This window comes from Callorhinchus milii, unplaced genomic scaffold (genome assembly GCF_018977255.1).
Source record: "Callorhinchus milii isolate IMCB2004 unplaced genomic scaffold, IMCB_Cmil_1.0 Scaffold28, whole genome shotgun sequence".
NCBI classification, from domain to species: domain Eukaryota; kingdom Metazoa; phylum Chordata; class Chondrichthyes; order Chimaeriformes; family Callorhinchidae; genus Callorhinchus; species Callorhinchus milii.
This window is the reverse complement of record NW_024704769.1, coordinates 3,391,915-3,414,632: the sequence shown is the minus strand read 5'-3', so window position 1 is coordinate 3,414,632 and position 22,718 is coordinate 3,391,915. Positions and strand designations below refer to the sequence as shown.

The following is a 22,718-nucleotide window of genomic DNA, read 5'->3' as shown; positions in this document are numbered from 1 at the left end:
GGAAGCAGTAAGTGTCGATTCTTTCAAGAGCAAAATACTTACAAATGAGATAGATTTCTGTTAGGAAATTATATCTGGGGGGTGGGGACAGTATATAGTTTGGGGCACGACATGTCAAGCGACTGCAAGGATGGTGGAAGACGAACTGGATGGACCTTGGTCTCCTTTCACCAGCAGAGCCTTATGTTCTTACATTTAAAAACGATCAGCGCACAAACAAATGCCATCCAGCTTCTCTCTGGGAAAGAACGTCGAGGCACATTGCTACGGAATTTGGCCCACTAAGAGTTTGGGGAGGGCTTGCGTTGTGGGCAGAAAACCTTTGACCTGCCAGATGTTGAGCTGAACTCACCACAAGCGCTTAGCTTCCGGCAGTGGATATGACCATCAATTCGGCAGCATTTTCAGGCACCGATCAACAAGAGGATGAGCTCAGACGAAACGAGCCAAGCCTGGCTGATCGGCAGGACTTGGGAGGGGCAGAGGGGCACCCACCTCCCGACCCACCCCTCTCTCAGCTCCTCTTAGCCCCGCCAGCCCAAAGCGCTAATGGCTAAGGATGATCCCAGCTGGAGAAGCACAAGGAAGCTTGCCAGACAGCTCTCTCAATTGCGAGCTCTTTTTTTTTAAGAAAAAAGCTGGTTAGACTCCAGTTGCACCTAAAACCCGCACGATGGGCCGAATGGCCTCCTTCTGCGCTGTAGGAGGATTCCGCGATTCTGTGAGCAGTCTTCTCCCACGCGTGTCACCGGGCTGGTAACGCTGACCCATCAAAATCACGGCCACAGAGAAGGAACAGCGCAGCTTTGCTTTGCAAACAAGAGATCGTAGTTTGTAACCGTCGCCGGCTATTTACTTTTTACTGACTCTTACAAAGATAAATTAAGCCTTCTAAACCAGGGCACAATAATAATAATAATAATAATAATAATCCTTGCATTTGGTTTGGCCCATTATCACTTGGTTGAGATGTCTCAAAGCGCTTCACAGGATATACAGTAAAGCGCAGTGGCTTGTGTATTTTTGTGGGTGAAATGCACCAGCCAAATGCGCACAGCAGTGACCTACAAATAGTCGTGGATTGAGTGAATATATTCAGTCAATCAATCAATCAATCAATCAATCAATCAATCAAAAATTACATTTGTATAGTGCCTTTCACGTCAGGAGGACGTCCCAAAATATTAAAGAGATATAACCGGGAGGATCTCATTCAAGCTGACCTGACACCTGGAGTCCGGGGCAATCTTTGGATGAGTTCCAACTTTCCAATCGGTGTCTGCGCTGCAAGGCATCTCGAGTGACCATCACGTGAGTCCGGGTTGGTGCAGTGGAGAATACTGACATCAGAAGCTGCCGAGAAAGGAGAACGCTATTCTCGTGTGCCATCTGGTGGCAGGTTGGCGGGGGTTTGGAACAGATCCAACTGGACCTTTTTTTTTTTTGACGCACGCGGAAACCCATCGCCATTGCTTAAAGCGTCTCCGAACCCAACTGAGAATTCCACGCCTCCCACCTACACACGGAAATCCCCGAGAGAGATTGTCGGAATGGAATACGCTCTCTCTCTCTCTCTCTCTCCCTGGAGGGACGCCCCCCCCCTGCTTACCTAATTCTGGAGAGTATTAGGCACAGGTTGGCGAGAGCCAAGGTTTGTGGGGAGGGGGGGGAAGGCCAGAGTGTACGTTAGGGGGTAACTGCTGGAGTCTGACCCGCTAAAACCCACATAGCTCGGCCATTGAGAGCGCTCTCTGGCCAAGCTTTCCCACTGCTTGTCCCGCGAGGACCACCCTCCCCGTTTAGTTAGTGACTTGCGGGGTTAAGAGGAGCCGAGGGGGAGGATTCCTCGCCCCCCCCCCAGTGACTGGTCGGCCCTTCCAGGTCCTGCCGATGAGCCGGGCCGGGCTCTGGAATACTGTGGCCCCTCCTGGCTCTGGAACTGGACTGGAGACCTTCACAGAGGGAGTGGTTCGATTCTGACACGTCTCCTTGGAGCAGGTTCAGCTCAAGCAGACCCCACTTTCCTCCCCCCGCCACCCTCAAGGAGGATAGTCACTAGTTGGTCATTTAACATCCAGCGAGAGCAGGTTTGACCCCTCGCTTTCTGGCAAGTCTACACACGGAATAAAATAACAACCAACAGTGACAATAACATCGCCACAAAGGATGAATGTTAAACTTGTTCAGCAAACTTTTATTCAATTTTAGTCCTTTTTCTTTAAAAAATAGTGAAACTAGTCTTAAACTACTCCCGAGACATACGCTGTGAAATGCGGCAGAAAAATATACTTTGACAATTTGTTTAAGAGGTCAGCAATAAAACGGGGGATTTGTTCAGCATTTGCTTCTCGGTCTCTCCTGAACTCCAAATACAACAACAACAACAACAATAATACTTGCATTTGTTACGGCGCCTTATCACGTCTTCGAGGCGTCTCAAAGCGCTTCACAGAATATACTGTAAAGTGAATTGACTGTGTTTTGTGGGCGAAAGGCGGCAGCCAATTGCGTACGGCAGCGTCCCCACAAACAGCCGTGGGTTGAGTGACCAGTTTATTATTTTTTTTTTTAAGCGATTATTACCCCCTGAAAAGTGATCCACTAAACGACTTAACAACCGAGTTCCTACTTAGTGCTGGTGAACAGAGGCGTGTGCGGAGTAAGGAAGATTCCCTAACGTTTCGTGCTGCCCGGGAATCGAACCCGGGTCCTCTCGAGTGCCCTAACCACTGAGCTCTACACGACGCCGCAACTACAAGTTAGAAGAAAAGAAAAACCTTTTAAAAAAAAAAAAATTGCAATTTTTTTTTCAGTACCTTATCACGTCTCAACTGCTCGACCTCAAATTGCTGTGGGCGTACGTGGAGTGACTGTTTTGGGGGGAAAGTTTCCGCCGACTTGGCACCGCATTAACTTCGGGAAGGTCAGGAAACTGTGCGAAACAGCCCGATACCCGAACAGTCGGGCCAGGAACTCCGTATATAACCTGCGTCTCTGCCAACGACCTCCAACACTGCCCTCAGTCCTGTACGCAAGTCTCATCGGGACAGGAAGAGGTCATTCAGCCCCTTCAGCCTGTTACCCCATTCTATTAGATCACAGCTGATCTGTGCCTCAACTCCAATTAAACCACCTTCGCTCCATACCCCTCGATACCCTGACCTAACAAACATCTACCCAGCTCAGCCTTTGAATGGATCCAGCCATGGTCCACAGTCTTTTGGGGAGGGAGGAGAGAAAGAGAGAGATCCAGATTTTCGCCCTGACCTGACCCGCCCGGGAATCGAACCCAGGTCCTCTCGCTGGCGAGGCGAGGGCTCTTAACCCCTGAGCGAGCCACAGGGCCCCACGATCAGCACCAGGAGGGAATGGCACGTGAACACCTTGATCTCTCCTCCAGACGGGATGAGTGTCTGTGTGGAAATCACGAGCACAGCTCCTGCAGCTGTCTGTGTGTGTGTGTGTGTGTGTGCGTGTGTGTGCGTGTGTGCGTGTGTGTGTGTGTGTGTGTGTGTGCGCGTGTGCGTGTGATCATGGCTCTGTTATATGTGCGATCACGTAGCTCGGGGGTTAGAGCGCTCGCCTCGCAAGCGAGAGGACCCGGGTTCGACTCCCGAGCCGGGAAAAACCTTAGGCAAGTTTCCTCACTCCCCCCCAAACACACACACGCACACGCACGCACACACACACGCGCACACGCACGCACGCACACACACGCACACTCGCGCGCCTGGGTTTCCCCCAACAGTGAGTAAGAACCCAGTTGTTAGTCGATTGACAGATCGCTTTTCCGGGGGCAATAATCCCCTAAACAAATATAATTTTAATATCATGGTTTGTCCATTCAATCCGCCACTGTTTGTGGGGATGCGGCGGTCGCGCGATCGGCCGCCGCGTTTCGCCCGCAACGTGACAGTACACCCCGTGAAGCGCTTTGAGGCGTCTCGAAGACGTGATAAGGCGCCGCATCAAACCCGAGGATCATCATCATCATCATCGTTATTACTATTAATTACCATTGATGTGATTGATGTTAATGCTGTCCTTTGGATGGGACACTAACCTGACGCTCTGTTCGCCCGTTCGGGAACCCGTGACAATATCCTGCAAAGAAAATGAGAGTTTCTGCCCGGCGCTGACTCAGTAAAAAGTGATTTTCTCACAACGACACCGTCCGGTCAGACCGTGCGGGTTTGTGAGAGAGAGAGAGAGAGAGAGAGAAAGATTTGCAGTCAGGTCTCAAAGGGAAGGGAACGGCTCTTTAATTTGCCGATCAATCAGATGACTTTTAACGCGAGCTTTTCTGAGAAGCATTTACTAAATATAAACGCCTTGTGGATTTGCTGCCTTGTCCCCCCCCACCACCGCCCCCAACCCCCACCCCTCCCGGACGGATCAGTTAATGGCTCTGTGGCCGAAGCAGAGACGCGAAGCATGTGATCCACCTCCTGACGCTGGTATCAGTAAAACCCAAACAGTGTGGAGCTTGTGTCCTCCGCCTTCCTCGCCGGGATCTAGTAACCGTTCGGGTGGCTCACTCGCTGTTTGCGGGGGGAGAGCTGCCGCGTTTCGCCCCCAAAGTACACAGTCCGTCCCACCGACGGCCATGTCCCGCGAAGCGCTTTGATAAGCGACGCGAGAAGGCGCTGCGTCAAATGCAAGGAAGCAAAAAAACTCTCTCCCCTTGTAACTCCGTGCCCTGCTCAAACCCGTGGGGTCTTTTAACGCGTCTCATCCAAAGGACGGCACCTCCAGCCATGCAGCCCCCAAACCCCGGTACCGTATCGGGGCGTGAGCTCCGAGACTGGGGCTTGAACCCACAACCTCCCGGCTCCGAGACAAGAGCCCATCATTCCCTCCCCAAATGTGGACGAGTGGCCCAAGCGGTTTTGTTTTTAAAGCGCTTTGAGAATGTCTCGACGACGCGCGAAGGCCCCACAATCGAGTGCAAGGATTATTGTTAAGCCGTTGCTGTCGAATTCCCTCTCTCTCTCACTGCGTTGGGTTCTGTGGGTTTCCTGATACCCTCCTTCCTGCTCTGAAATAGTCACTTGTTAAAGGCGGTGTGTGTGCGTGTGTGTCCGCGTGTGTGCGTGTGCGTCTGTCTGCGTGCGCATGGTCTGTCTGTGTGTGCGTCTCTGTGTGCGCGTGTGTGTGCATCTGTGTGTGTGTATCTGTGTGTGTGCATCTGTGTGCGCGTGTGTGCATCTGTGTGTGTGCATCTATGTGTGTGCATCTGTGTGCGCGTGCGTCTGTGTGTGTGCGCGTGTGTGTGTCTGTATGCGCGCGTGTGTGTGTGCGCGCGTGCCTGTCTGTGCGCGCGTGTCTGCGTGTGCTTTGCTTTCAAAAGTCACGGCGTCCTTAATCTGCTCACGCAGCAGTTTGTGTGTCTGACCCCCCCCCCCCGCCCCCCCTCCCCCACCCCCACACCCCCACCCCCACGACTGATAGCGCACAAACAATGCAATGATACAAAGCGAACCTTGGCTGCTATAACCGCGGGTTCCAAACCTTCCCTTTCACTGCGGTTTCAAGGCTGAAGGACAGTAATTGCCGACTCCGACAGCGTCCGGCTGACGGGGGCCATGGTAAGCGCTCGGAGACCGCAGCCTCGAACGAGGACCAGGCCGCCGTCCGCAGGTGACGCCACCTCGAGAGCAGCAGCGCCCACCGCCTGGAAAACAATCCTCGCGTTCGACCCGGCGCCTTGTCACGTCCTCCGGACGTCTCAGAGCGCCGTCCCCGGGATACACCGCGAAGTGTTGCGACTGTGCGCTCTGCGGGCGAAACGCGGCGGCCGATTGAGCTCGGCGCGAAGTGGTCGTGAGATTGAGCGACTTCGGTTTTTTTCTTGGAGGGGTTATTCTATCCCGGAGGGTGATCTCTCAATCGACTCCCAACCGGGTTCCCACTTACTGCTGGGCGCTATGTCAAGCTATGTTATTAGAATTATTATTATTATTATTATTATTATTCTATCAACGGAAGTTGTCGAGTTGCACAAAAAGGGTTTGCGGCGCTTTCGCATTCCGCCGCAGTAACGGAGCAAAGAGGAAGAGAGCGAGGAGGGGGGTGTGTTTGAAGGGAATCCTCGGGGTGGGAGGGGGGGGGGGGGAGACGTCTGAGGTTTTACCGCGAAGTGCGGTGACCGTATCTTGTGGGCGAAAACACGGGAGCTTAACTGCGCACAGCAGCGTTCCCCTCTCCCCCACCCCATCCCCACCCCCCCCAACCCCCCCTCAAAACAGTCGGTCATTTTATGTCAGGAGGACGTCTCAAAGCGCTTGACTGAGCCGGAGGGTTCAGGTAGACAAGTCACGTTGCTGTTTACCTTGTATTTTCAGAACGTGCTGTTGTGCGGAGCTTTGCTGATCGTGTGGGTCCCTCTGTCCGAGTCCGCTTGTTATATGTTTCCTGACCACAAAGAGAAACAGCCCATCGGTAAGTAACACATAGTCTTTGAGACACACAAACGCACACACACCATATACATATCTATCTATATATATATATAAAATATACCTCAATAATATCATGACATTATACGCAGCAAACCATTCAACATCACAACCTCCCTTCTTGTTCCGTGTCTCTTAGAAACACAGGAACAGGAGGAGGCCATTCAGCCCCTCGAGCCTGTTCCTACTATCCTATAAGTTCAAAGGGGGGAGAGGGGAAGGGGAAAGGGCGGGTGTGGGTCTGGAGGGCTTTGAGACACGCCTTGAACGAGGGAGGGAGCGAGGCGGAGGGGATGTGGGAAGGAGTTCCATTGGATGGGGACAGAGAGGTTGAAGGTGATGGGGGTGTGGGGGTGTGGGGGGGGTCAAGGCCGTGGAGGGCTTTGAAGTTGAGGTTCCATCCGGTGTTGGTTGATTGGGTTGATTGACCTCAGGGCCTTGGGACGTCCTCCTGACCCCCGAAAGGCGCTGTACAAATGTCGTACTGTGTTGTGTTGTGGATGATTATTATTATTATTGTCACCCGTGGCTGACAGCCTCTGCCTTCGTTACATGTCCACCTCAGGGTCAGCCAAAGCGAGCGACTGTATCGACCCCCACGACAAATCCGAGCATCTAACGGGGACAACATGGATCAACAGCATGTGCCAGACCTGTAGCTGTGTCCAGTGCAAGACGTTGTGCTGCGATCGGTAGGATATCGTCCCTGTGCGATTCGCTTCAGTGCGAGCCCCGTCCATCCTTCCTGTTTCGCCCAGGCCGAGCCGAAAGGTTAGGCAAGGCAAGGGCTGGAGTAATCAGCGCTTTCCAAAGGGTAACAATCCCTACAGGCAGAAGTAATAAAAAAAAATCATCATCATAATTTGGTCATTCAATTGGCTGCTGTGTTTCGCTCACAAAATACACAGTTGCTCTGTTTTGAGGGGTTTTAGGGGGGTGTGTGGGGGGGTGGGGTGGGGCTAGTTGGGGTAAGAGTGGGCAATGGGATTAGTTGGGGTAAGAGCGGGCAATGGGATTAGTTGGTGGCTCTTCCAAAGAGCTGGTACAGGCCCGATGGGCCGAATGGCCTCCTTCTGTGCTGTAAGATGCTATGATTCTGTGCTCACCTCACCTGCTCGGGTGGGTTTCCCCCCTGTGCAGGGTCCTGCTACCCAGAGGCTATTCAGAGGACTGCGTGGCAACCTTCAACAGGAAGAAATGCCGGTACACCGTTCACCAGAAGGAAAACCTTTCCGCCCAATGTAAGACACAGTACTATGTTGGAAAATGAGATCCAAATGAGGTCCAACACGACAAGCAACTGGATTCTGCAACTGGGGTCGAGTTCAAGCTCTCTCTCTCTCCCCCCCCCTCCCCCCCCCAACCCGCACTCCGCTGCCTCCACTCGACCGTCTCCGGCCTCCCGCTTGTCCCCCCGTGCCCTTCGTTCCAACCATCGGCGGCCGCACTTTCAGCCACTACGCTCCCCACCCCCCCCCCAAACTCTGGAACACTCTCCCTCGAGCCCCAGTCCCCCTTTCCTTCCCCATCTCCAGGTCGCGTCTGAAGACCTTTCTCGTTGACCCGTGCCTACGGTCCATCTCCCCCATTCCCCTCCCTCGGCGTCGGGTTCCACCACCGTCAAGCGCACTGCGCGAGGGGAGGGGGGGGGGGGGATGCAAGTTGTCGTTGTTGTTGTTGTTGTTGCTGCGCACGGCCTGGCTGCGTGAACCTCAATAAATAGAACGCATTCCAAAATGGTTTGGGAATCTTCTTCTGGAGTCAGAATAATAATAATAATAATAATCACTGCATTTGATCCCCTCATCACGTCTTCGAGACGTCTCAAAGCCCTTCACAGGATACGCTGTGAAGTGTAGTGACTGTGTAGCTTGTGGGCAAGACGCAGCTGACAATCAATCGCGCGCAGCAGCGTCCCCACAAACGGCCGTGGATTGAGCTCCCGGATTTTTAGAAATTTATCCTGAAGGGATCATTACTCCCGGAAAAGCCATCCCCCAATCGACCAACGACCGGGTTCCTACTGACTGCCGGTAAACAGAGGCGTGTGCGTGTGTGAGTGCGTGTGTGAGTGCGTGTGTGAGTGTGCGCGCGTGTGTGCGAGTGTGTGTGTGTGGGGTAAGGAAACTTGTCCAACGTTTCGCCCCGACCTGACCCGCCCGGGAACCGAACCCGGGTCCTCTCTCGCTTGCGAGGCGAGAGGGGCTCGAACCCCTGAGCCGCAGGGAACTCCGCGACTGGTAGACCAGGTTGGGCACCACTCTGCTCGAATTTCGCCAGCGAATTCTCGACCTCCAGCAAAGCTCAGGGGAAGGACTATTTGCGGGGCGCGTTATCGCGTGTAGATAACAGTTGCGAACAATTTCCGGAAAAAAAAGGACGGACTGACATGTTGAGAGCGCCCGATCATATCACGATGATTGCTGACATCGTGTAACTTTTTCCTATCGTCAAAAGGTTGCCATTTTGCGCACAGCCCAGCCCTGCCCTAAAAAATAATAATAATAATAATCCTTACATTCGATATCACGTCGTCGAAACATCAGGGGATCTACTGGAAAGCGTAGTGACTGTGCACCCGTGAGGAAACGCAACAACAACTTGCACGCACTCAGGGCAGGGTTCCAGAGGTCTTGACAGTACGACCTCAAGATGGGGAAGGGGAGGGGGGGGGGTGGTGTGGGAAGGGGAAAGGGCGGAGGGGTAGAGGGAGAGTGTTCCAGAGCTTTGGGGCGTAGTGGCTGAAAGCGTGGGCACCGATAGCAAACGGAGGGCACGAGGGACAAAGCAAAAGGCCGGAGCCAGTCGAGGGGAGGCAGCGGGTGGTGGGTTGGGGAGTGAGTGGGTGGGGGGGGGGGGGAGAGTTAGGGGGGTGCCAGGGATTTTATAGGAGCTTGGAAGTTGCTCCATTGGGAGCCCGGGGGTGTGAGGGGAGGATAAGGGGGAGATGGGGACGGAGTCTGGTACAGATGGGGTTTGGGTATCAGCTCATAATAATCCTGGCGTTTGATACAGCGCCTGATCGCGTCTTCGAGACGTCTCAAGCGCTTCACAGGACACGCTGTAAAATGTAGTGACTGTGTGTTTTGCGGGCGGAACGCGGCAGCCGAGATATAAGACGGGTTCAAGTTATTTTGTTCCCTGCACTGTTAGCCTCGTGGCAGACGACAACATCTCTGTTCCCTGACAGAGGCCACTCACGGAGGGTCAGTCTGTGAGCAGTCACAGGGTCTGACTGGTCAAATCCTTAGTCGATCGCTTTTCCGGGGGTCACTCAACCCACCCCACGGCTGTTCGTGGTGGGGGGGAGACGCTGCTGTGCGCAATCAGCTGCCGCGGTTCGCCCGCAAAATACGCAGTCACTACACTTGGCAGTGTATCCTGTGACGCGCTTTGGTGACTTGCTGGAAGCCGCGATCCGGCGCCGTATCAAGCGCAAGGGCCACTGTTCAGCAGAAACTCTAATCTTCCTTCCGGCTCTGGTCGATAAGGTGACAACGGAATGATACAAACGTGGTCGGATCGGCCTTGACTCTGATCCCTCCGCTCCCCGCGGCCTCCGGAGGGTGAAGGATAAAGGCTGGAGCCTCGCAGAGCACAACGCAACGCCCGAGTTACAGGACGGACGGGAGCAAGCTGGATCGGACGCTCAGAACCATGGTACGTATGGGCGTAAGATAAGCTGGAGCTCAGCGGTTAGAGCCCTCGCCTCGCAAGCGAGAGGACCCGGGTTCGATTCCCGGGCGGGACATAACCTCAGGCAAGTTTCCTTCCCGGTTGTTAGTCGATTGGTGGAATGCTTTTCCGGGGGTAATAATCCCTTCAAATAAAAAAAAAATAATAATTCAATCCACGACTGTTTATGGGGATAGGAGGGAGATTGAAGGCGCGGTCGAAGAGGAGGGTCTTGAGACGGAACTGAAAGGAAATCTGACACTGTGTGCCGCAAACTCTCTGTGACGGACAGAAGGACAGGCGGCGCGAAGACGTGATAAGGCGCTGTATCGTATGCGAGGATTATTATTGTTATTATTAATATTATTAAACCATACAAAACGTCAGAGATATGGGGGGGGGGAGAGGTGGTGGCGGCGGTGGCGGTGGTGGGGGGGGGGTTTGAGCGAGTGACAAAGGGTTAATGAGCGACAGGGTAGGAAGGATGAATTGTAAAGTCCTGAAAATACTCACCGGTCTCACGGCGGCTGCAGATTGTGCGTAAGGTTTACAACGGGGAAGCTTTGAAAGGCCCTGGAAACCGGAACCCTTTGAGCATAAGCGGAGACCTTCCTCAGTAAACAGGGGCCAAGACCCTGTGGAAATCCTGTAGCTCGGTGGTTAGAGCCCCCGCCTCGCACGCGAGAGGACCCGGGTTCGATTTTTTTAAGCGAGTTCCCTTACTCCACACACTCACGCGCCTCAGTTCACTCAGCAGTCAGGAGGGACCTGGTTGTTGTTGGTCGATTGGCCGATCGCTTTCCCTTCGAGGCAATCATCCCTCAGAAAGAAATAATAATTTGGTCACTGTTTGTGGGGGAACACCGCTGTGCGCAAATGGCTGCCGCGTTTGGCCCTCAAAATGTACAGTCACTACACTTTACAGTATATTCAGTGAAGCGCTTTGAGACATGTCGACGACGTGATAAGGCGCTGTCTCAAATGCAAGGAGTATTATTGTTATGTTATTATTATTATTGTTGTTATTATTTGGCACCAAACCCGTAACACGTTCCTTGTCCTGAAAACGTAGCCACCGTAGGAAACCGGAGAACGCTTTGCCAAGAGTTTGGGTTGAGCGGAGGAGACTTTGGGATGGGAAAATGAGCGAGAGTCTCCCTTAACACAGCTTTACCTTTGATTTTCAGAAACTATTCTTGTGTGGGGCTCTGCTGTTCACTGCCATCACCCGGTCGAAGTCCGCTTGCTATTCGTTTATTGGAGAAATAGAATCTAGCCTCGGTATGTTGCTCACAGCCTCAGGAGTGGAAGCAGGTCATGTCCTTGGAGCCACCAAAAGCCACACTCCCCTCCCTTGAAGACAAGGGTCTCTTTGTACCGTCCTCAAAAGGGCAAAGGTTCGGGTGGATCCACAGGGATGTGAGCCCCCGATCCTTCTGATCTGGTCCCAAGTTCAACCAACCGTGTTCCCTTGGGGTTCAAGACGTTCGCTGTAATGAACGTCTCACCCTTCTTCCCAAGGCCCAGGGGGAACGTTAGAACAGAACCTTAGGCAAGTTTCCTTACTCCACACGCACGCCTCGGTTGACCCAGCAGTGAGGAGGAACCCGGCTGTTAGTCGATTGGCCGATTGCTTTTTCCGGGGGTAATAATCCCTCCGGAAAAATAATAATTCGTTAGCACAATCCACGGCTGTTTGTGGGGACGCTGCTGTGCGCGATTGGCTGCTGCGTTTCGCCCACGAAACACACAGACAGTGTATTCCGTGAAGCGCTTTGAGAACGTCTCGAAGACGTGATAAGGCGCTGTGCCAAACGCAAGGATTATTATTATTATTATAGTTACATTAAACTTCACTTGCCACCGATCTGCCCCTCAAATCCCTTGTAATCGTGCTCTTCCCTGCATTACTCACGCCTTTATGTTTGTCTGCAATTCAGCTTCCACTCAGTTAGATTTGCCACCCTACTGCGAGGACCCAGAAGACAACACACGGTACGAGGATGGAACTAGTTGGACGAACGCCAAATGCCAGTCCTGTACTTGCAATCAGCAAATACTGAGGTGCTGTGACGTGTAAGTGACCGTTGTCGACCTTTGTTGCCTTTTGATGCAGTTTGTAAAACATGGCTCCTCTCCTGAATGTTCCCCAGCGGTCAACTGCGCGCAGCAGCGTCCCACAAACCGTCAGGGATTCAAGTGACCGAATTATCAGCATTTATATTTGAAGGGATCGTTACCCCCGGAACAGGGATCCGCCAATCGACTCGCGACCGAGTTCCTACTTACCGCTTGTTAAACGGAGGCGTGTGGAGGAGGGAAATTTGCCCAACCTGACCTGACCCGCCCGGGAATCAAACCCAGGTCCTTCTGCTTGCGAGGCGAGGGCTCAAACCACTACACTACAGGGCTACACATACCGGGAAAAGTCATGGGTGGGGGAACAAGTTATTTTCCGTGCACAGTGTATTAATCCAGTCTTCATTGCCTCGGTGTCTTTTTTTTTTGCCCCCAGAGTATTCATGCCAGCCTTTTACCCAGAGGACTGCGTATCCGTTTTGGACCAACTGAGTTGTCAGTATCAGGTCTATAAGAAGGACAACCCTTCGGAGAAATGTTTTGTATATTCCTACATTGGAAAATGAGACCCAGAAGAGGTTGAATTCCAATGGAGAAGAACCGGCTACTCGGTGGATTCTGTTATGTTTCGATGTTTGAATCCGTGTATCTCTCCACACACGAATACACGCCACAATAAAGATAGTACACGTCATTCGGTTTTGGAGTCTTCTGTCTCAAAATCTCTCGCTCCCATTTATTGGTGTCTTTCGCAGTCTCCACGTTCTTCTCCTTGTTTGGTATCAGATCTTTGTGGCGTCCGTTTGATGTGTAGCCCTGAATTACGTGCATTAAATCCCCTGACTGTCCAGCGCCTTGGGACGTCCGCCCGACGTGAACGACTCTGTACAAATGTAAGTTTGTGTTGTGATTGATCGCCGAGCTCCATCGCAGGAGTGAGAAGATGCCAAGGTGGACAGGACTGGGTTGAAGGAACTTATTCAACCAGATCTCCTTTGTGGTCTCTCACCATCTTACGTTGGGTGATCAGTTGGGTCGGTCTCCTGAGGTTGAACGAATGGCGTTGAGACAGTTGTTGACCTCTCTGGCCATTCAGACTTTGCCTCTCAGTCAAGAACAACATTGAGGACGTACATTTAGCTGAAAGGTTTGGTCACAAACCAACACTATCAACCCTTGAATGGGAGATGTTTGACTCAGAAATCGCTTGTTTAAAAGGGATTTAAGTGTCAAGGAAATGGGAGGCAATTTTCCCTTTCCCTTCACTGTGGGTAAAAGAAAATTTCTCCTCGTCTCCCCTCCTATCTGGGGGTTTTTGCTGTTGCTGCCTTTGCTGGCATCTTTTCTTCCCCCCCCCCCAGAGTTAAGGGATACGGAGAAATGATTGGAAAATGGGAATGAAACGCCAAGATGCAATAAAATGGCGGAACAGGCTGGATAGACGGGCTGAATGGCCTCCCTGATGATCCCTACCCTTGGGCAACCCTGAAGCCAATCCCACGGCGAGATGGAAAGGCAATCTTGTATCGCTCATCATTAACTTCAACCTTTGTTTTTGTCAGAAACCCTTGAGTGTCGCTCTGCTCTTCACAGCCATCGCCCTCTCCGAATCTTCCTGCTATATTTTTGAACCGGAAACGTACTTTGGTATGTTTGACCGCAGCTCTGCAACTCAAAACATTTACATTTTCTTACAGCACCGGAGGAAGCCATTCGGCCCATCGGGTCTGTGCCAACTCTTTGAAAGACCGACCCGACTAATAACGCCGATAATCCTTGCATTTGACCCCGGCGCCTTATCACCTCTTCGAGATGTCTCAAAGCGCTTCACGGGATACACCGTAAAATGTAGTGACTGTGTATTTCGTGGGCGAAACTCGGCGGCCAATTGCGCACAGTGACCAATTTTTTTTGGAGGGTTCATTACCCACGGAAAAGTGATCCACCAATTGACTAACAACCGATTTGCTGCTGGGTAAAGTTTGGGGTAAGGAAACTTGCCGAAGGTTTCGCCCTGTCCTGTCCCGCCCGGGAATCGAACCCGGGTCGTGTGGCTTGCGAGGCGAGGCCTCTAACCACTGAGCCACATTCTGACATTAGATACAGCGCCTTTATCATGGTTTTGAGACGTCTCAAAGCGCTCCACAGGATATATTGTGAAGTGTAGCAATGCTAACGAGGTGTCGCTAACCCACCTTTGCCTTCGCTCACCTCCTTCAGATGGCTACTATGTTGGTTTCCGGTGCCAGGACCAGGTTGACAAGGATTACCACAGCGATGGGTCGAATTGGAGGAACTCCAAATGTGAGGACTGCACCTGCTCACAAGAGAAAGCCGTGTGTTGCGTAATGTGAGTACTAATGAGGAGTTCAGTTCCCTGCGGCTCAGGGGTTAAGAGCCCTCTCGCCTCGCAAGCGAGAGAGGACCCGGGTTCGATTCCCGGGCGGGTCAGGTCAGGGCGAAACATTGGGCAAGTTTCCTTACTCCACACACACACACACACACACATACACCTCTATTTACCAACAGTAAGTAGGAACCCGGTTGTTAGTCGATTAGTGGATCGCAAACCGGGTCACTCACTCAATCCGCGGCTGTTTGTGGGGACGCTGCTGTGCGCCCACAAAATACACAGTCGATTCGCTTTACGGCGTATCCCGTGAAGCGCTTCGAGACGTCTCAAAGACGTGATGAGGCGCTGTATCGAATGCGAGGGTTACTATTCTTATTATCATCATTATTATTATTATTATCGCCAATCTTTTACCTCCAATCTTTCCGTTTGGTCTCCCAGCTACTCGGTACCGGCCATCATTGAGGACGACTGCGAGGCAGAATTGGACACCGTGAATTGTAAGGTTGTGGTCCGTAAGAAACTGAATCCTTCGGTTCTGTGCAATGTGGTGCACCTCAGCGGGAAGTGACCTGAGGGGTTGTGTGGCGATGTACGAGGTGGGAACGTCGTGGCAGATGACGCTTGTATCTCCTGAAAAATAAAAAGCTTGCTGAACGGCTCGTGTTCCTGGACTCTTTTAAGTCTCAGCCTCCTGTGCGAAGGAGGTCAAAGGATCTTACAACATATACGTACAACACTCTTTGCTTTAGCCGTGACAAGCCAGAGGACCCGGGTTCGATTCCCGGACGGGATAGGGAAAAAGCTTAGGCCACTTTCCTTCACACACACACACACACCTCTTTTTACCCAGCAGTAAGTAGGAAAGAACCCGCTTGTTAGTTGATTGCTTGATCGCTTTCTGGAGGTAATAATTCCTTCTCCCCTCCAAAACAAATAATAATAATGTGGTCGCTCAATCCCCGGCTGTTTGTGGGGACGGACGCTGCTGTGCGCAATCGGCCGCGTTTCGCCCACAAACATAAGTCAAGTTGCTTTGAGACGTCTCGAGGACGGGTTAAGGCCCTGTATCAAAAGCGAGGATCCCTTCAAACACGGATCAGGGATCAACTGCAAGGATTATGAATTATTACTGTTATCCGAACCATTGTCAAAAGCCTCACCAATGATTTACTCCTCAACCGAGAGGGACGTGAAGACCTTTGTCTCCTTGTCGCTCTCTCTTGAAGGTACTGAGACGGTCTGGGGTTTTGATCACCCATTGCTGGCACCCTTCCCTGTCCCCGTGTGATCACACTTGACCCACACTGCCAAGCTCTCTGCACTCTCCCGCACTGCCTTCTCTCCATAGCTGCTGCCCGACCTGCTTGAGGGCTCATCCGAGCAGCATAGAAAGAGCCAGAGCCTCGCCAATGATTTACTCCTCAACCGAGAGGGACGTGAAGTCCTTTGTCTCCTTGTTCTCCTCTCTCTCTCTCTCTCCCTCTCTTGAAGGTGGTAAATCGACCAACGCTGGCAGCCCTCGCGCTCTCGCCCGTGTGGCCTGGCCTCATAGCGATCACAGCAATGGTTTGGATGACAGTAATCATAACATTGGGATCCAAAAGGTGAGAGCCTTAGAGCCGCAGCTCAGTGGCTCCACTGGCAGTGACCGGACAAAGCCTGGCTGGTGTGGACACTCGCAGCGATGGTAAGAACTTCGCATAGACCTTAACATGGAATATTGAGCGGATTTCTGTGTATGCGGAGTCCTGTAGCTCAGGGGTTAGAGCCCTGACCTCGCAAGCCAGAGGACACTGGTTTGATTCCCGGGCGGGACAGGACAGGGTGAAACCTTAGGCAAATTTCCTTACTCCACACACTCCTGGAGATAATAGTTCCTCTCCCCCCAAAAAACAATAATAATTTGGTCGCTTCAGTCCACGGCGGTTTGTGGGGACACTGCTGTGTGCAATTGGCTGCCGCGTTTCTCCCACAAAATACACAGTCAATTCACTTTACAGTGTCTGCTGTGAAGCGCTTTGAGACGTCTCGAAGACGCGATAAGGGGATGTGTCAAATCCAAGGATTATTATTATTATTTAACAATAATGCTGTGCCACTGTCAAGGGCTCTGGGACGCTATCCTGCGTGAGGGGAGCTGATACAGTCAGGGGCGCTATATAAATGCAAGTTGTTGTTGCTATTATTAATTGTCCCTGAAAGCTAACTCACTCTGCTTTTCTAGAAATCCCTTGCTGTCGCTTTGCTCTTGTCCACCGTCGCTGTAGCAGAATCGGCTTGCCAGATATATCATTCCAAGCCTGACAATGGTACGTCAATCTTTCCTTCTGGCACTAAATCATCCTTCTAAGGCCCAGGGGGCTCTTTGGCTCACCCGAGGGACTGAATTCCCACCCACCCCCGACACGCCCTGGATTCTCTCCCCAGATCAGGGTCTCAGCCAGTGAGTCGTTCTGACGAAAGGTCAACGGTCGACCTGAAACACTAAACTAGATTTCCTCTCTCCGTAGATGCTGCCTGACCTGTTGTGTGTTCCCGGCGAATTCTGTTTTGGTTTCAGATTTCCGGCACCTGCGGTATTTTGGCTCCAGTCCTATCTGCTGTCGACTCAGTCAGTGGAGCTGGGACGCCAACAACAACAACAACAACAATTACTGCAACAACGACAACAACCTGTGTTCCATGTAGCGCCCTTCACAAGGGCTTAGACCCCAGAGCGCTTCAAATCGGGCTGTTTACCGTCTTGGGAGAGAACAGGTGTATAATGTGTCACTGAGTGAAGCTGGTTGTAGCCAATGCCCATCCCAAACTGCGGACGACCAGCGCCAATGGTACAAAGTGGTCGGAAACAATGTGACCTCAAACTCAGCAAGTTATCTGGGTCAATGACTCGGAACATCGGGCAGATCTAAACTCGAGAGAACCGGGGAACATCAACCTCTGCCCTCACACCCTCCTGGCTCTCCAAACAACTGTTAGATTTGTGTCTCAGAGGGAACCTTGTAGAGGTGGGGAACGTCCTTGTATGGGATCGGAAAAGTAAACCTTACTTTTACCTTTAAAAGTAAAAGTAAGGCACCACGATAGCACGACAAGACGACAGTATGGAGTCCTGTAGCTCAGTGGTTAGAGCGAGAGACCTGGGTTAGATTCCTGGCCAGGGCGAAACCTTGAGCAAGTTTCCTTACTCCACACACACACGCGCCTGATACTAAAAAAAAATAATGATTTGGTCACTTCAATCCATGGCTGTGTGTGGGGACGCTGCTGTGCGCAATTGGCTGCCGCGTTTCGCCCACAAACATAAAGTCAATTCACTCTACAGTCTATTCCGTGAGGCGTTTTGAGACGTCTCGAAGGCGTGATAAGGCGCTGGATCAAACGCGAGGATTATTATTTATTACCCACTCGCTGTTAACTCCAGCGCTCACACCTCTCGGCTTTCCTTCACGTGTTTCAGCTTCCAATCGGAGAGCAAAATGCATCGACATGTTTGACGGCACGGACCACAGACATGGGGCAAAGTGGATAAACTCCAAATGTCTCAAATGCACGTGTGAGAGGGACCTGGTCCTGTGCTGTGATAAGTACGAAACCGCCTTCTGTTTCATCACAAAATCCCGTAGCGCAGTGGTTAGAGCACTCGCCTCGCAAGCCAGAGGACTCGGGTTCGATTCCCAGGCCGGGCAAGACCTTAGGCAAGTCTCCTTACTCCCCACACACCCCACTGTTTACCCAGCAGTAGGTAGGAACTTGGTTGTTAGTCGATTGGGGAATCGCTATTTCCGGGGGTCATAATCACTTCAAAAAAATAAAAGATAATACTAATAATTTGGTCATTCAATCCACGACTGTTTGTGGGCACTGCTGTGCACAATTGGCTGCCGCGTTTCGCCCACAATATACACTTTACAGTGTATCCTGTGAAGTGCTTTGAGACGTCTCGAAGACGTGATAAGGCGCTGCATGAAATGCCAGGATTATTGTTATTATTATCATTATTATTATTTCTCAGATATCTGATACCAAGGATCATACAGTGCCTGGGAGAATTAAACATTTGGAAATGTTACTATAAACCCAACAGAAGATCCTTCGCCTCGTTCTCATGCCCGTTGAGAAGACAAGTTGGAAAATGAGATCGGTCAAACAACACCGGAACACAAGATAGACACACAGCAGGTCAGGCAGCATCCATGGAGAGACCACAGGCACGACAGATCACTTTGTACCATTGAGTAACTGCAGTTGCGTGTCCTTCCACACAAAGCCCAGGTCACAATAAAGATGGTAGATTCTGAATTGGTTTGCAATGTTTGCTTCTTTCTATCTTAACTCACGGTTTGAAGGACCCAGAATCTCTTGTCCCCTCCCTCCCCGCATGCCAGGCTCTGGACAGCTTCCTCGACGTTGCCGTACACGTTGCCACGGATGTTCCAACGAGTCTTTCATCCTGCATCGAAACACAGGAACAACAACAACAAGATTACATGTGTGTAGCGCCTTTCACATCAGGAGGACGTCCCAAGGGCCCTGGACAGTGACGGCATTTCAGACCCGAGCTGGGGTCGGGGTGGGGGTGAGGAGGGAAGGGAGGGAAAGGGGGGGGTGGCCGATGGCATGGTCGAAGAGGAGTTTCTTGAGGCGGGACTTGAAGGAGGATAAGGAGGGGACGAGGCAGAGGAGGCCATTCAGCCCCTCGAGCCGGTCCCGCCATTCGATTAGATCGTGGCTGGTCTGTACCTCAACTCCAATTACCTGCCTTTACCCCCCCCGTACCCCCTGATCCCCTGACCCTGACCAACATCTCTCTGATGGGCGGTCCCGACCGATATGATTTGTGTGACTTAGAGTCCCGGGACAGTACCCTGTGTGAAGGCGCAATATAAACCTAAGCTGCTGTTGTTGTTGAGTGTACATAAACCACACTCCCTCCCCTTCCTCTCTCGGCCAGAGAGTTGCGCAATAGTCAGATGATCTGAGGATTACATCACCTTATCCAAAGAATCTCGGACAGTCAACAACCCGAAACATACAAATCTGGTTGAATGTCCTGGGGTGTAAGTCAGTCTATACTTCAGGCAGATACAGTCTGCAGCCTGGGCTAAGGTTAGCTGTAGGCCTCGGTGACCAGGAAGCCTCCAGGCTGATCAGACCCGAGGAGCAATGGTACGTAATTACTTCTTAATGGGTTTTCTATTTGCTGTCCTCGGCGTCTGACACGTGCGAACACACGGTCCAGTCTGTCCAAAGCTGCGCCGAAAGAATTTCCAGATCAGACAGAGTTTGATACGCAGTTTGCTTCCTGGAGACCTCTGCAGCTCAGGGGTTAGAGCCCTCGCCTCGCAAGCGACAGAGAGAGACCTGGGTACGATTCCTGGGCGGAACAGATCAGGGCGAGAGACATAATAAAGAGACATACCTGGTACAGGTTGGTGAGAGCCAAGGCTTTGGGGTGGGGGACAAGCCCAGAGGGTGCGTTGGGGGTAACTGCTGGAGTCTAACCAGCTAAACCCACACAGCTTGGCCTTTGAGAGCGCTGTCTGGCCAAGCTTTCCTGCTGCTTGTCCACCCTTCCTGTTAGGTCGTTGGCCGCAGGGTTAACAGGAGCTGAGTGGGAGGATTCCCAGTCCCCAGTGACTGGTCGACCGTTCCTGTCAATGACTTTTCCAGGGATGAAAGGACATGGTTCCCACTCATTGATCTCCTCAACACTAACTCACGCTCTCTCTCCCCCTCCCGCCCCAGAAACTCACCTGTGCCTTTCTGCTGCTGGCAGCCATCACCCTATCAGAGCCATATTGCTTCTTTTTTGATCACGAGGAAACTGATGGTAAGTTCACCTCAGCCGAGGAAACGAGTGACTTCCTTCTTGATCGTTCTTACGGTCACCTCCCTCTTTACCCCCTCTCTCCCTCTCTACCCCCTGTATTTTGTGGGTGAAATGCGGCAGCCAATTGAGCACAGCGATGTCCCACAAACAGTCGTGGAATATATACAAAATACACAGTCACTTCACAGTCTATATCGGGAAGCGCTTTGAGACGTCTTGAAGACGTGATAAGGCACTGTATCAAATGCAAGAATTATTATTATTGATATAAAACCCTATGGACAACACCTACAGATATAGATGTGCAACAAGAGAGTCATCCCTTCCCTACGTGTCGGTTGTTAATCCCATTCCCTCTGGGGATTAATCTTTCCGCCCACACTCACAGCTCAGCTTCTGTCCAACGCTTTAGATCCAAGTGTCAAGTGCAAGGACTCGAGTGACGGGAGCTACCATGCCATCGGGGACAGTTGGAGGAACAGCCAGTGTGAGGACTGTGGCTGTGGTGCTAACTTTGGCCGTTGCTGTGCGGCGTAAGTCGTCTTGAGACGGGTCTTGAAGGAGGCGATGGAGTGAGGGGAGGGGGGGTTGGGGCGAGGAGGAGGGACTGTGGGGTGGAGATCCAAAGGTTTGGGGTGAGGTGGGTTGGGGGCAGAGAGACTGAAGGCTGAAGGTGGGGTGGGCCGGTGACCGTAAGCGCAGCCGCAAAGGGAAAGGTCAAGCGTGAGGATTATCAATGTCCTTCTGCAATTGGGATGGCGCAGATGCTGGCACCTCGTGTCAACGTGTGGGTTCTGTTCCTCAGAATGGCCAGGCCAATTGCCCCGGAGAATTGCGAGGTGAAGCTTGACCTACAGAGATGTCAGTACACCGTCTACAGAAAGGATGATCCCTCAATTCCCTGCCAAGCAATGGCATCTGTCGGGAAATGAGATCCAAACAGCTGGATTGTGGCGGGTGATCGAGGCGGGCGACTGGATCTCCTGCTTCCACCGAGGAGGAGCCGGGTTGGTGTGTATGTGTGTCCCACTGCCCTTACCGCCCCCTCACTAAGTCACTATAAAAGCCATTGCATTCTGAATTGGTTTTGGAGTATTCTTTCTGTCACTCGCACGGTCTGAAGGAGATAGAATCTCTCCGCCGTTCTCTGGGAGTTGGGCAACAGTTCAGTTCAGTTGAGGATTAGATCACTTTATCCAAAGTCACTTGGACAGTCAACAATACAGAACATACAAATATGGTTGAATGACCCGAGCCCCAAGCCTACCCATACTTTACACTGATAAACTCTGCAGTTCCGGCTCAATCATAGCCTTGTATTTGACACATCCCCTCATCACATCATTGGGACGTCTCAAAGCGCTTCACAGATACACTAAAGTCATTTGACTGTATATTTTGTGGTTGAAACACGGCAGCCAATTGCACACAGCAGCGTCCCCACAAACAGCCGTGGATGGAGTCACCAGATTATTATTATTATTATGTATTTGGAAGGGTTTATTACCCCCGGAATAGCAATCCGCCAATCGACTAACAACCGGGTTCCTACTTACTGGTGGGAAACAGAGCCGTGTGTGTGTGTGGAGGAAGGAAACTTGCCCAATGTTTGGGCCTGACTCGCCCGGGAATCGAACCCAGGTCCTCTCTCATGCCAGGCGAGTGCTCTAACCACCAAACCACAGGACTCCACGACACAAGGCATAGTTTGGCACCAGCTCTGCACTGCCTCTTTCTATGCTGCTCGGATGAGCCCTCAAGCAGGTCGGGCAGCATCTATGGAGAGAAGGCAGTGCGGGAGAGTACAGAGAGCTTGGCAGTGTGGGTCCAAGTGTGATCACACGGGGAGAGGGAAGGCTGCCAGCAATGGGTGATCAAAACCCCAGACAGTCTCAATACCTTCAAGAGAGAGCAATAAGGAGGCAAAGGACTTCACGTCCCTCTCGGTTGAGGAGTAAATCATTGGTGAGGCTTTTGACAATGGATCCAAAAGGAGAGAGAGCCTTAAAGCCGCAGCTCAGTGGCTCCACTGGCAGTGACCGGACAAAGCCTGGCTGGTGTGGACACTCGCAGCGATGGTAAGAACTTCGCATAGACTTTAACATGGAATATTAAGTGGATTTCTGTGTAGAATCCTGTAGCTCAGGGGATAGAGCCCTCGCCTCGCAAGCCAGAGGACCCGGGTTCGATTCCCAGGCAGGACAGGAGAGGGAGAAACGTTGGGCAAAAGACGTAATAAAGATAGGTACCTGGTGCAGGTTGGTGAGAGTCAAGGCTTTGGGGTGGGGGGCAAGCCCAGAGTGTGCATTGGGGGTAA

The 22,718-nt window shown here is 51.9% G+C and overlaps 2 protein-coding genes and 1 long non-coding RNA gene across 4 annotated transcripts; 2 read left to right on the top strand and 1 right to left on the bottom strand.

Annotated features, from left to right (window-relative positions):
- Nucleotides 1–4,013: 4,013 nt before the first annotated feature.
- LOC103191565 lies at nucleotides 4,014–10,813 on the bottom strand. Of its 2 annotated transcripts, none has more exons than XR_489280.2 (4): nucleotides 10,647–10,813; nucleotides 7,112–7,282; nucleotides 6,332–6,414; nucleotides 4,014–4,104 (listed from the first exon to the last, which is right to left on the bottom strand). It is a non-coding gene; the product is annotated as an uncharacterized LOC103191565 (long non-coding RNA). The 2 variants fall into 2 exon arrangements; XR_489281.2 differs by lacking the exon at nucleotides 10,647–10,813 and adding an exon at nucleotides 7,565–7,613.
- On the top strand, nucleotides 5,491–7,728 carry LOC103191563 (beta-microseminoprotein A1). Its single transcript, XM_007912552.2, has 4 exons — nucleotides 5,491–5,588; nucleotides 6,345–6,441; nucleotides 7,024–7,150; nucleotides 7,599–7,728. Exons 1-4 carry the CDS (start codon nucleotides 5,586–5,588, stop codon nucleotides 7,726–7,728), a joined length of 357 nt encoding a protein of 118 aa, XP_007910743.1. The 5' UTR covers nucleotides 5,491–5,585.
- An 8,773-nt stretch (nucleotides 10,814–19,586) lies between the features above and the next one.
- On the top strand, nucleotides 19,587–21,482 carry LOC103191567 (beta-microseminoprotein-like). The gene is made up of 4 exons (XM_042344556.1): nucleotides 19,587–19,737; nucleotides 20,317–20,401; nucleotides 20,814–20,934; nucleotides 21,207–21,482. The coding sequence occupies exons 1-4, from the start codon at nucleotides 19,735–19,737 to the stop codon at nucleotides 21,331–21,333; spliced, it is 336 nt and encodes a 111-aa protein (XP_042200490.1). The 5' UTR covers nucleotides 19,587–19,734; the 3' UTR covers nucleotides 21,334–21,482.
- The last annotated feature ends 1,236 nt before the right edge of the window (nucleotides 21,483–22,718 follow it).